Here is a 12,651-nt window from a genome sequence, read left to right on the forward strand (position 1 = left end):
TATAAGAAGATGATGTTTATTTATAGTTTAAAAAAATACTACATTCAAACAAAAGTTACAAAAAATGTGGGCACAGGATTGTAAAAACACCCGGTCTCCGGATATGTTACTATGAATCATGACCACCAGAAGCTTACAGAAAAGCTGAGCTCCAAAGAACGCACATAATGCCAGTGCTTGACTGGGATAAACAGGACATCCCCAGGCTGCAGGACACACTCTAGGTAAGGAGCGTTCACAAACTCTGGGAACTTTTCTATGTCTGGACTCTCCACCTCCACCTGCACTGAAGAAAGGTGTTTGAGAAAATGTCTCCCATTCAAAGCATGTAACATTTAAAGGATTAAGTAGATTAATTAGATGCTCAATATTTTTTTACATAGAAGACTTGTTGCTTAAGGTGATTGGAAGTGCAGGGATGAAAAAACTGAACATTCTTAAGTGCCAAAAAAGCAATTTTCTAACTCATCCTTACCTGACTAGTGTTGTTTAGGAGCTGTGATTGGTGAGGGTAGAGTTTATCAGTGTCTTCAGGGGAGTACAGACGGATGTACTTTCTACCAACCACCTGTAACACAATGGGAAAACCACACAATCACCAAAACATCTCTAGACAGGGTCCACATTTCAACGAGGCTGATCTTGGTGAATGTGAATTAAACTTACCTGTGCCAGGAAGTTCAGTTGAGGATCGTGATGAAGGGGAGACACTGTACCTCCTGGCCCAAACCAAGCGTTGATTGTGATGTCATCTTCATCTCCATCACCAAGACAACAGTAGTCAGGGATAAGAATGTCATCTCTCAGCTCAGGGATCTTGGAAAAGATTACATTGACAAAATACAGTTTTGTCCCTGGTAAGTAGTCTGGGCTTCATTTGGACCCTGTGCAGAGCCACTGTAACATACTTGTATAGTGCTTGTTGTGGAAATCACTAAATGGGAAAGGCACAGAGACTGTAGATTATTTTCACAAGTAAAATTTTATTCAAGCGCTGGAGTGTGAGGATTGAGATACTGGGGTAGTTCAGTAAACAGTCAAAATGCATGTACAGACATGGCATAAATGTCCCCCTGGTGAGAACCAAGTAAGACACTGATGCAAAGATTATCTCACAAAGGGACGGACAGTTTCATCCTAGCACTGGAGTGCGAGGACTGAGATACTGGGGTGTTGAAGTTCATGTACATTCCCCCTGGAGACAGCCGGGTTAGAGAATTGTAAAAATCTGTTTTAATTCTATTGCATTTTTATATTTTTCCATGTAAAGCACATTGAATTGCATCTATGTATGAACTGTGCTATATAAACCTGCTTGCTTAAGATTAAAACCTGGAGCAGTTAAAAACACTCAGCAGTCAGGTCAAGAGCTCCCTGTTGAAAATTAAGCTCAGGCCTATTTACATTCAGTACAGCCCACTGTGTCCCCCTCTGCATGGTTAGTCTACTTGTCTCACCAGCTGCTCTGCGAACTTCGGCATAAGATGTCTACAGCCCTTGAAGTTACCCAAAGCTATACCTATTTGCTGTAGGCACATCCAGTACAAGTGAGCAGAGCAGAAACACAGTCAAAGGCCTTAACTAAGTTACTTGATTACTTAGAATTTCTATCTAATATAGTAATAAACAATATGATATTGTTGTACTTTTGAATAACACAATTTCCATGTGGAAACTAAAATATTTTAAATAATTTTTGCATATTTAACATTGAATTTGGTCATATCTTTTTGTAGGTTGTAGTAATATATTAAGTGTCTGAGACCAAAAAAAAAAGGACACGCTGGGACGGAAACTATTTTTGTGCAGGGGACTCTGAACACCTTTGTTTCTGACAAGTGTTGTTGCACTATTACCAGTGTCCACCAAGTAGTACACTGGTCAAAAAAAGTAAGGGAACACTCGTTCATTGAGACACATTGGAAAATGCAGTAAATATTTACTACACATTGTGTATCTCGTTGAGAACAAAATAACATAACAGTCAATGGAAAATCTAAGTAAACAATTGAAATCAGACTGTTCCAAGTTGTGTATATTTCATCACAGCAACTCATGTGACTCAATAATGTGAGTGTCTTGCTGTTGCCTCTCCAGTGCACTTATTGTCACTTTCATTTGCACCAAAACAGGTCACATTGATTCACACTTGCTTATGCTTCCTAACTGGACAGATTGATATCCCTGAAGTTTAACTGACTTGGTGTTGTACTGTGATGATTATGTGTTCCATTTTTGAGCAGTGTGTATCCACAAGAGGGGAGCATATTGAGGGTTCCAGAGAACAAAGATGTTTATAGAAAAATCTACAAAAGCATAAGCAGACATTTACCATTAACAATAGTAACACAATGCCAATTTATCTGTTTGTGTCACGTAACTTTTGATAGGCCACTGAAATCTGCATAGTTTGTCTGCATATGAGCCAACATTGCAAGTAGTTTGGAAGTTTTCATAACTGCAATATATATATTTATTTTTTTTATCCGGACAATGTGACCAACAAGAATAATTTTACTGGCTTTCCATATTTTTATAGGCCATAAACCAAACCAAATGTGTCCTGTAAAAAGAGGATAGGGAAATGACTAACCTGATCAAATAACTGATGTTGAGCAAGATATCCCAAATCTGTTGTGTTCTGTGTGATAGAGAGAGTGATAGACATTGAGAGAAGTGCTTTCATTATTGCCTTTTTTTTGGCGGAACATTTTACTTCAATGATTGGAAAAACAATGGGTGATAAAAAAAAATGACTTACCTTGACAATATATTGATCAATGAATTCATTGATAGTTAGTAGTGTCTGTGACCAATTCTCGTCAGTATATCTTGAACCCACTTCAACAGGTACAGTCCGACAACCAGCAACAGTTTGCAGGTATTCCAAGCTTGGCCAAGAACACAGAACTGAATTAGCAGTAAGAATGGAAGGGTAACGGACTATGAATGAGACCCAAAAAATGTAATAAGTACCTCCAAGGGTGGTTCTTAAAGGCTGGCCAGTGATCTATAATACCCTCTAATATGACTGGCTTTTGGGTATCCAAGTAATCGTTCTTGAACCTCTCCAATGACGGACAGCGTATCCGTGGTACTGCCAGAGCCTGCTTGATCACAGGGTCACAGTCTACTTTCAATTTCTGTTGATGAGATAATACATTTTAATCATATTAGGATAGGCTAACAACACTGTCTGTGTTGCAAAACAAGAATCACAAAATATATGCAGCCTCTAATAGCATTATGACATGGGACAGACTCAGACTGGTTATACAGCAATAGGCCATAACATACACACAGCTGTCTGACTCACCTTAGGACTAACGCCTTCATTGGGATCCTCTTTGTAGTGGCTCTTCCAGACTTTGTTTTGCAGGATCCTTATAATTCGTTGTAAAACATTGTCCATGATGGACGCTCCCATTAGAAGACCCATGTCACAAGTCCGTATGGCTTCCTGCACTTTAACTGCTGAGGCATCCTCACGGCACAGGGATGCCACTTTGAACAGACAACCATATGAGTACACACACCTCCACTCCTTGTCAACATCACGCCAAGTTCCTGTGTTGAGCTTCTCCCAGGAAAAGTCTAAAATAATCTGGGCATCTTGCATCCACTGGCAGCGTCCACTGTAGAGCTGCTGCCTGCATTGCTTCAGCACCTCCACCAAACTGGGCTCAATTTTTTCGCTGAAGTCAAGTGGAAAGTCTGCCTCTGTCACAGGTAAAGCAGCAAAGATAGCAGACCACAGTCCAGCCATAGGCAAATGCTGTGGAAAAAAAAGAACAGTGGGATCCAACCAATAAAAATGTATTAACATTTGTTTTTCCTCTTGCAAAGTAGGCAAAATGGTAAGTTATAGCACTCATAATATCAATGAACTGTGGTTATGTAATGTGATGACTCACAGGAGTTAGAATGTCTTTTGAAACCAGAAATGGAACCAGGCAAGCCTAGCTCAACCAGCCTGTGATTAGAAGGGATGAATGTTGTTGTCCCTGCCTGGTTTCGATCCACAGTTTTCTATGTGGCAGACTGTGTCTTTAACCATTACGCCATTTAAACAGCGGGAATGTAACTTCTCTCAGCCATTACATTTTTGCTGAAATAACGTGGACAACAGAACGTTCATTAGCGGAACTAAAGTGTGCTCTTGTACAAAGATTACTGTAGATGGCTAGCTAATAACTATACATGTAACTATAATGAAAATAATGACTTCAATCACTCCACGGCTGGTTTGTTTCTTTAGAAAACTATAACAATATAAAAGGGTCTCATACTACAATTATCATTTTAAATATGAGATTCATGGTATAACAGATTGGATATATTGTGCGACGGCCGAAAAGTTTTGAGAGGATAAATATTTCTCAGAGTCAAAAATTGGAACGTATGAGAGGAGAATTGAACCGGGGTAAAAATATTAAAGCTTGTGGATGTTCCTAAAAGACCACAGAGCTTGTCCAGGGCAGTCCATGCAGGGCAGGGGGGTGCCCAGAAGCAGGGTGGAGAAACACTGCTGTAGATGGTCGTCCATACAATAACAGTTGAATAGCCACTACGCCAGGGATATTCAAATTCCAATTCCATTTTTTCATTGTAACCCTCTAATCAGGGACTTAGACTTAAGACACCAGGTGGGTCCTATTAATGATGAGGTAAAACAGAAAACCAGCAGGCTCCGGCCCACGTAGGGTAACTACACTATGTGAACGACGAGGAAATCAAAAGGATTGGCTGAATCTCAGATCACATACTACAAGTATGTACTTCGCGGATGATTATGAAGTTCGTACGGTTTTGTATATAGTACGCTAGTATGCCAGTATGTTGCTTTACCCCGGTACCAGGGCTACACCGGTGCTTTATGCTAATGTTGGCTTTTCTGTTTCCACTATACATTTGGTACCAAGGACTTAAGGAGGGGCTCACGTGGGGAGGGAGGAGTAAACTATCAACGCAATTTGGTTTTCCGGTTACGAATAATAGAAGGTGATGTTTTTCTGGTAGTAAAATAAACAATAAAGCCATGCTCAGTTTGTTTACAATATGGCGTTTGAACTTAATAAATAATTTCTTCCTCAAACTCGTGCGACCGGCTCCTTCTCCACCTACACTTGTGACACTGCAACTAGTTTAATACGCATTTTGTCAAAACGATCTACCTTTAATAGAAGGTTTTGGGAGAATTCTGAGGTAATTTTGTGTTGTTATAGGTTATATGTTGTGGAGCTCTGCCCCTTAGAGGGGCTTTAGCTCATAGAGGTTTACCCTGGACGCGTCAGCGACCATACTGAAAACTCATTATGCAAGATGCAACAGGCAATCAGGGCACGCCTGCCCCTATAAAGGACCCGTGAGGCCAGAGAACGGCGGTTATATGAGATAATTCCGGTTATATGAGTGGGCTCCGCTCAGTGTTTGGCACCAGTGGAAACGCGGCAAGAGACATTCACTCTTCTTGGCCGGCTCCGCTTACGGTTTTCCACTTCACCTCAGTCAATCTTAAGATATATGGTTTCTTCTTTGCAAGGTAGAGTTTTAATTAGCATTTGTGGATGCTGCAACATTCGGTGTTCACAGACAGTGGTTTTCAGAAGGGTTTCAGAGCCCATGCAGTGACGCCCACTACAGAACTGTCTTTTTATAATGTTGGTTTTCGGCCTCGTCCCTTATGAAGAGAAATTCTTCAAGATTCTCTGAATATTTTAGTGATATTATGTACCCTGGATGATAGCATCATCTTCCGCTTATCCGGGGCCGGGTCGTGGGGGCAGCAGTCTAAGCAGGGATGCCCAGACTTCCCTCTCCCCAGACACTTCCTCCAGCTCTTCCGGGGGGACACCGAGGCGTTCCCAGGCCAGCCGGGAGACATAGTCCCTCCAGCGTGTCCTAGGTCTTCCCCGGGGTCTCTTCCCGGTGGGACGGGACCGGAACACCTTCCCAGGAAGGCGTTCCGGAGGCATCCGAAACAGATGCCCAAGCCACCTCAGCTGACCCCTCTCGATGTGGAGGAGCAGCGGCTCTACTCTGAGCTCCTCCCGGGTGACCGAGCTTCTCACCCTATCTCTAAGGGATGATGATATCCCCAAACTCTTTGCAATTTTACATTGAGAAACTTACAATTATTGCACTATTAGCCAGCGCAGTCTTCCACAGATTGGTGAACCCCTCCCATCTTTATTTCTGAAAGACTCATCCTCTATGGGATTCTCTTTTTATACCCAATCATGTTACTGACCTGTTGCTAATTAACCTAATTAGTTCCAAGATGTTCCACCAGGTTTTTTTCAGCATTACATAACTTTTCCACATTGAAAGCTGTGCTTTAAAAATCCATTGAATGGGTTGGCAGGCATACGATGCAAAATTAGATACTTGTTTTTTGTGAGAAATTACTGCAAGTAAATTGTCCCTTATCCCTAGCCATTTAACTAACTTGACTATGATTGTAAAAATCATAGACTTTTACACCATTGTTTCAATGTTGAGTAGTGTCCGGGAAATGTCTCTAACCGATGTATTGTTACTGATTAGAGTCTGAATACCCATGTTCAAATCAGAAAAGGAATGTGGGAGTGAGGGATCTGGTATTTGCCTAGGGGGCATCATTGACTGGTATCGGCAGATTATGAGGTTACTCATTAATCTGTGCATCTGTATAACTCATTCTATTGTCTGTCCGGATGCTGTAAGACCTTAGAGTTGAAAAGGTTACCCATGTGTGGGAGGACAGCTTGCCCCTTGTGTGAAGCCTAGGTAGTAATAGAACAAAGGGAATGTGTTCTATTGAATTAGGTCAGATAGTATATTACCACACCCCTTTTTCCCTCTTTAAATACTGTTGATCGTCCTGTATTAATTGAGAGATTATTCACTGTAACTTGTTAACCTGTCTCCTTGCAAGAATAAAACTGCTTATTGTGCAATTGAGTTTTCCTCTGTCTTACCTACCATTTTCATAAATTGTTTGGACTTTAGAAATTGCCATCACAGTAGAGATACATACAGACCAACAAATTATTTGAAAAGCAAATCAAAGAGTGATAAAACCCTGTATTTTACATTTTGGTTCTGATAGGGCATGACAGTTGGATATAAGCTCATGAAAATGTTTAACTGGCAGTGCCTTATGTAATTATTGGGACAGGGAAGCATTCATTTTATTTTGTTCTAATAGTCCAAAGATTTATATTTAAATATAAACTTATTATGAGTTTAAATGATAGAATCTCAGCTATGATTTTGTAAAGGATTAATTTATTACCATATCCTAATTTATCCATTATTCTGCAAATTAACTGTAATAAATGGACTGTTTTAGATTAGGCCTGAATTTGCTTTAGACTGTTTATGGTTGCTACATATAGAAGAAGACCTAGGTCACTACGCACTGTTCTTAGAAGTGATTATGGACACATCCGAAGGTGCCAGGCCTCAAACCTCTCTTATCTACGGCCCTGTTCAGATGGCTCCAAGGTGAAGTTGCTTGCGTCTCCTCTGTATCCTTCCATTTGGGCCGGACAGAGACCAGGAGGTCTGTTAACCCTGATCTAGAACTATGGTTGCCATGACAATGTAGGTTTCTATCTTGTTTTCCGATTAGTATGACAACGTGTTTTTTTATGCATCTCATAGCTGAAGAGATAATATTTTTGGGAGCTGACAAGGAGGGGTATAAAGAGGTGAAAGTAATAATGTATGATCAGAACAATTGTTATGACATTACTCTGTGGGTCTCTGGACTTATACTCGGTTTTGTAAAAGTGATTGTTCCCGTGGATCCACGTAATGAAACTGAAATAATCAACTGTTATACGAAAGACTCTTCATAATAAATTGCGATTGCATTTTGCATTTTTATACTTTGTAAGATACAGTGCAGAAGGAGTTTTTACTCTAAGAACAATTGGCCAAAATTGAACCAATGCTGTAGCAGCAAATTTGCAACTGTGGTAACAGCCTACACCACTGGATCACCTTATGACACACTTCCTATAAATAATCCTATTTAAGGGCAATCCTGGGACAGTTGCTTGATATGTGTTTTTGGTTGATCATGTGTGTTCCATTATATTATTTGTTTAGTCATAAGAGAGCTGTCAATGTCTGGTCTGGACTATAGGCTTGGGTTTGCATTTGGAATATGTCTGCTATTGGTATATGTCGGTGTCAAGTGGTGTCTGCGCAGGGCGCCCGGCATCAACAGGGACTCTTCACACCCATGCCTAAAAACTGTTTGCCCTCCTCCCATCTGGCAGGCAGTACAGGTCTCTCTGTTCTCACACCAGCAGGCTCAGGAACAATTTCTTTCCATCTGCTTTAACCCTGATGAATTCTGAAACTTTCCATCACTAACTATGCCCACCCTTTGTACTGCTGGACTCTGTCACTAACTTACAAGTCTGATAAGGTTTTACACTTACGTGTCATTGCTGCTATTCATGCATTTCATTTGCACATGCCGACTTGGATCTTAAAACTTAAACTTGCACCTTAAACTTGCCCACATTTAGAAATGCCACTGTAATTGCCGCAACTATTTCTCACTTGCACATACATTATACTTAATACCTGTACATTTTAAATATTCCAAAGCACATTTAAAATTGCCATATGTAATACATTTTGCAATAATTGCACAGCTAACTGCATTTAATTGTACTGTACTTGTACTGTTCAATGACAAAGTTGAATCTAATCTAATGTCACCTTGAGACAAAATAGGTGTCAATGAAAAAAATGTTAGTATAATCTATCACGAACTTAGGCTTACTAAAACAAAGGTATTGAACATAAAAAGGGAACGCACTCATGAGCAATCAAGAGCTAGCCTGTGGCCATAATGAAACTCACCATAATGAAAAATAAAAATAACAACTACCCGACAGATGTGGAACACTCTCCAGGAAGCAGGGGTGGATGTGACAGCCACTACCATCCTCAGAAGACTTTACCAGCACAACTAGTGTCTACACTTCACGGTGCAAACCGCTAATTAGTCCCAAAAACAGGCTAGGCTGCAGTTTGGTAAAAAGTAGCTAAAAGCCTGTTTGTCAAAAAAATTTAAATTATAATAAATAATCGACAGATAAGACAAAGATTACCATGTGTGACTGATGGAAAAGTAAGTTTTTAGCTGCCCAAAACCCACAGCATACCACCTCATCTGTGAAATATGGTGGAAGGGGTGTTATGGCTTTGGGGTGTTATGGTTTGAGGGTGTATGGCTGCCACTAGAACTGTCTCACTTGTCATTTATGATGATATAACTGCTAACGGCAACAGCAGAATTAACAGCAGAAGTGAACCATGAGATTTTGTCAGCTAAAGTACAAGCAAATGCCTTCAATGTCATTGGATAGCGATTCATTATACAGCAATTTAAATATCCCTAACAAAATTCCAATGGCAACTAGGGTGTTTTTCAGGGCCAGAAATTAGAACGTTTTTGACAGGCAAACCTAATTTTCAGATTGAAATCCAATTGAAAATGCCTTATTTGCGGAAGATGAGAGATAAAGGCAAAAATTCCTCAAGGCAAACTGCTGAAGATGGCTGCAGTGCAGACCTAACAGAGCATCTCCAGGGATGATCATGTGTTCATATTTTACAAATAACACTAACACGCTGCGGTTCTGGCGCAAGACACTCACTAGGGTGAACCAATTATAAAGTGTTACAGAGATGATACACACTTGCCTTGCTTTTGACATTCCTGGATGTGGGATATGTAAAATCAACTCTAACTTTTTTAGCTGTATGGACAGGGCGTTAACAGACAGAAGACATTGTTCCCTGCGCTTGCCTACATTTTTTTTATTTATTTAACACCAACCGGTGTAAAAGCCTGTACATTTCCAATGGGCTGATCGGTGCACTCTGTTCAAAAGGCATTGCTTATTGTTGTGAGCGAAATCTCATTTGTTTACATTTAAATAAATGATATCCGGTGCAAGGTTGAGAAGTGCAAAAATGTAAGCATTCTGGTCACATGATCATCCACTATAAACAACCAGCTGCACATCTGAACCTCATTTTGATTAATTGATGGTGATCTGTCTGAGATGAGGTCAGGTTTAGACATGGTGAGATCACCTTTTAAGAATAGTGTTTTTGAAGGCGCTTGGTACTTTAAATGTGGGTGATCATGTGACGGGTGTGCACCTTTAAATGTAAACAAGGTAAAGCCTAGGCCACATTAGTCTGTCTCAACAGGTGTTCTGAGGGTATTACAGGTGGTGGAGCAGCACAGATAAATGTCATACTCACAATCTCGTTAGGGCGTGCTGAGACTGAGCAGCACCTCAGAAACCCTACTTCAAGCGGTAAAACACAGCTTGTAAGGGTTTCGAGATAATTCCCTATTCTGTCAGTGTAACACGTTCCGCAATTAAAGAGCAATGTGCAGGTTGAATTCATAACTGCATTAATACTTAATGTTGTCTGAAGAGGTCTTTTAAAAACACATAAGTAGAAATTGCTATGTTACACAAACCCTATGACGTAGGCAGAGGCAAACAATAGGTTGTGCTCCTGCTCCGCTTCTCACTGTGGTGAGAGAGAGCGAGATATAGAGAACGTTTTGGAGAAGTCAAGTCATAATGGTAAATTATTGTGTTTGTGCTGGTTGCACAAATTCCAGCCTGTCTGGAAATCGTGTACATCATTTTCCTTCTAGGAAAAGCAAGGTCTTTCGTTTTGGGTGCGTTTTGTGCAGGTGAAGAGAGCAGACTTCACTGCCGCATCTGTCACCACACACTAAGTCGTTTGTGGCGCTCATTTCACTCCGGAGAGTGAGTCTCGGATGGGTTTTCGGAGTAAGGACCATGTGATGCTGATTACCGATGCTGTTCCCTCTGTGCACTCGATGGAATCAAATCCACCACCATCAAAGCTTTCACCTGAACCTGGCACAGGCAGGACTTGAGGACCAAGTGCTAGCACTTGCAGAAATTCCATGCACCGAAAAAGAGGTCTTAGCAGAGTAAGTCTTACTTTTAATTATTTTAACTCTTAATTTGGCTGATTTCCTAATGTTTTAGTCTAATAATTTCAGAATAAAGAAGTGATTTGAGCGTGTATGTATTGGGTAATCCACCATCTAACTAGTAACATAGCTACATGTTAGCTTGGCTATTGCATTAGCAAACATTTGGTAGCTGTTGATTTGAAGACAGGAGTAGCTAAAATTGCGTCTGAAACCATTCCCTCATCTGGATTAAAAATGCGCTGACTGCAAGTTCCTAGCATCAGGGCTTCAGTATACAGAGAGAGAGAGGGCGAGACTGAGCTTTAGAACAGGTTTTCGCAATTGTCTGCATTGACATCAATGCAGTTTGCACAAAGTTATAGCTATGAGCTGTTGGCAGGCAGCTAACCCAATACCCCGTTCCCCCCGCATTTTATTAAGCTAACTATGAGCTGTGGCAGCTAGCCCAAACACCCCGTTTCCCCCGCATGCTGTTGGCTGGCAGCTAGCCAGCCCAATACTCCAGTTTTCCCCGCATTTCAATTCAGACCATTCTCCCGCCTGATTTTGTATCACAGTAGGCTACTCTCTGGTAATTTAAAAAGTACAAATTGATATATTAATCAATATTCTGAAATCTCCTAGATTTTGCCACTAGAGGTTTTGACATGTCAGAGCAGCTTTGGTTTTATTTCTCTTTTTTTAATTATTATTACTGATCCAGTTGGTAATTTGAGCATGAACTTGACCAGACTCCCTCTCGTTACGTCACTTTCGGTCAGTGATAGATGCGGAAGTTTTTTTATCACAATTTTATCTCAAAACATTGTTTATAGCGGTTATATATTCCTCCCGTTTTTGAAAATCTAGTTGTTTATCATTAATATACACTATGATGTATAGTGGTGTCCAACCTGCACATTGCTCTTTAAAGGTTACACCAATCTTTTCGAAGTAAGTTTTAATATTAATGATACTTTCTTTTTTGGTTAATACAAACGCGACCCAGTCGTACGTAGGTTTAAAACGTTAGAACTAATCGAACCACCGAAAAAGGAAATCTACAAATTATTTCCATGTTAACGTCCCAGATATTTATGCCTGCCTAATAAGTATCACTTATTAACACAGATAGCGACCCGCACGTCATTATCCCGTAAATACAACATGCTAGCGCAGGGAATGTTTACCTGGCCAGAGTCCAGGTAGTTACCGTGCTGTAGTAACGTCAGTTCTTCTCCATGTAAACGTCTCGTCTGGGAACCTGTTATTTCGTTTATTTTCCTCCAGCAATGACATCATTCTAACATGTATATTTAAGACTTAGCAAACCCTGTAGTAATCTGGAAAATGACCACAACAAAACGCCTTACTCCCATAGTAGTTACCTTGAGTTACAGAGTTCCGTCCGTGTAGAAATACGTCCTAGGAAATAACGTTCCGTGCTTTCTTTAACTTGTGTGAAAGCAGACATTATTGTTAAATGCTCGTTCTTGTATCAAAACAAAAGTCCTTATTTCGAAATGGGGTTACTAACGCTTAACAATGTTGGTCACGACAAGGGGATTTAACATTTTATTAAGAGACCACTGTGCCTTTTTCTTTCCTTTCCAAATAAGTCGAAAAGGAAGGTTTTGAGTGAGGAACAGAAGGGTTAAAATTAAGAGACC

General features: G+C 40.4%; 1 protein-coding gene across 4 annotated transcripts; it reads right to left on the bottom strand.

Moving 5' to 3' along the window:
• Positions 1-12,385, bottom strand: kdm8 (lysine (K)-specific demethylase 8). 4 transcript variants are annotated; one of them, XM_010874911.3, is made up of 8 exons: positions 12,172-12,385; positions 3,317-3,775; positions 2,977-3,107; positions 2,762-2,891; positions 2,594-2,641; positions 667-816; positions 476-568; positions 1-281 (listed from the first exon to the last, which is right to left on the bottom strand). In XM_010874911.3, exons 2-8 carry the CDS (start codon positions 3,764-3,766, stop codon positions 117-119), a joined length of 1,167 nt encoding a protein of 388 aa, XP_010873213.2. In that variant the 5' UTR covers positions 3,767-3,775; positions 12,172-12,385; the 3' UTR covers positions 1-116. The 4 variants fall into 4 exon arrangements, with proteins under 4 accessions (XP_010873213.2, XP_010873211.2, XP_019906183.2 ...); XM_010874909.3 differs by having other exon boundaries at positions 2,977-3,143; XM_020050624.2 differs by lacking the exon at positions 12,172-12,385 and adding an exon at positions 3,915-4,109 and having other exon boundaries at positions 2,977-3,143.
• Between the last annotated feature and the right edge of the window lie 266 nt (positions 12,386-12,651).

The sequence above is a fragment of the Esox lucius genome, chromosome 11, assembly GCF_011004845.1.
Source record: "Esox lucius isolate fEsoLuc1 chromosome 11, fEsoLuc1.pri, whole genome shotgun sequence".
Lineage (NCBI taxonomy): Eukaryota > Metazoa > Chordata > Actinopteri > Esociformes > Esocidae > Esox > Esox lucius.

Coding starts and splice junctions, on each gene's coding strand:
- kdm8 (XM_010874909.3), bottom strand. CDS start 3,766: ATGGCTGGACTGTGGTCTGCTATCTTTGCTGCTTTACCTGTGACAGAG. Junction 2,642..2,761: donor TTGATCAATATATTGTCAAG/GTAAGTCATTTT, acceptor TCTATCACACAG/AACACAACAGATTTGGGATA. Junction 817..2,593: donor AACATCAGTTATTTGATCAG/GTTAGTCATTTC, acceptor ATCTTTTCCAAG/ATCCCTGAGCTGAGAGATGA.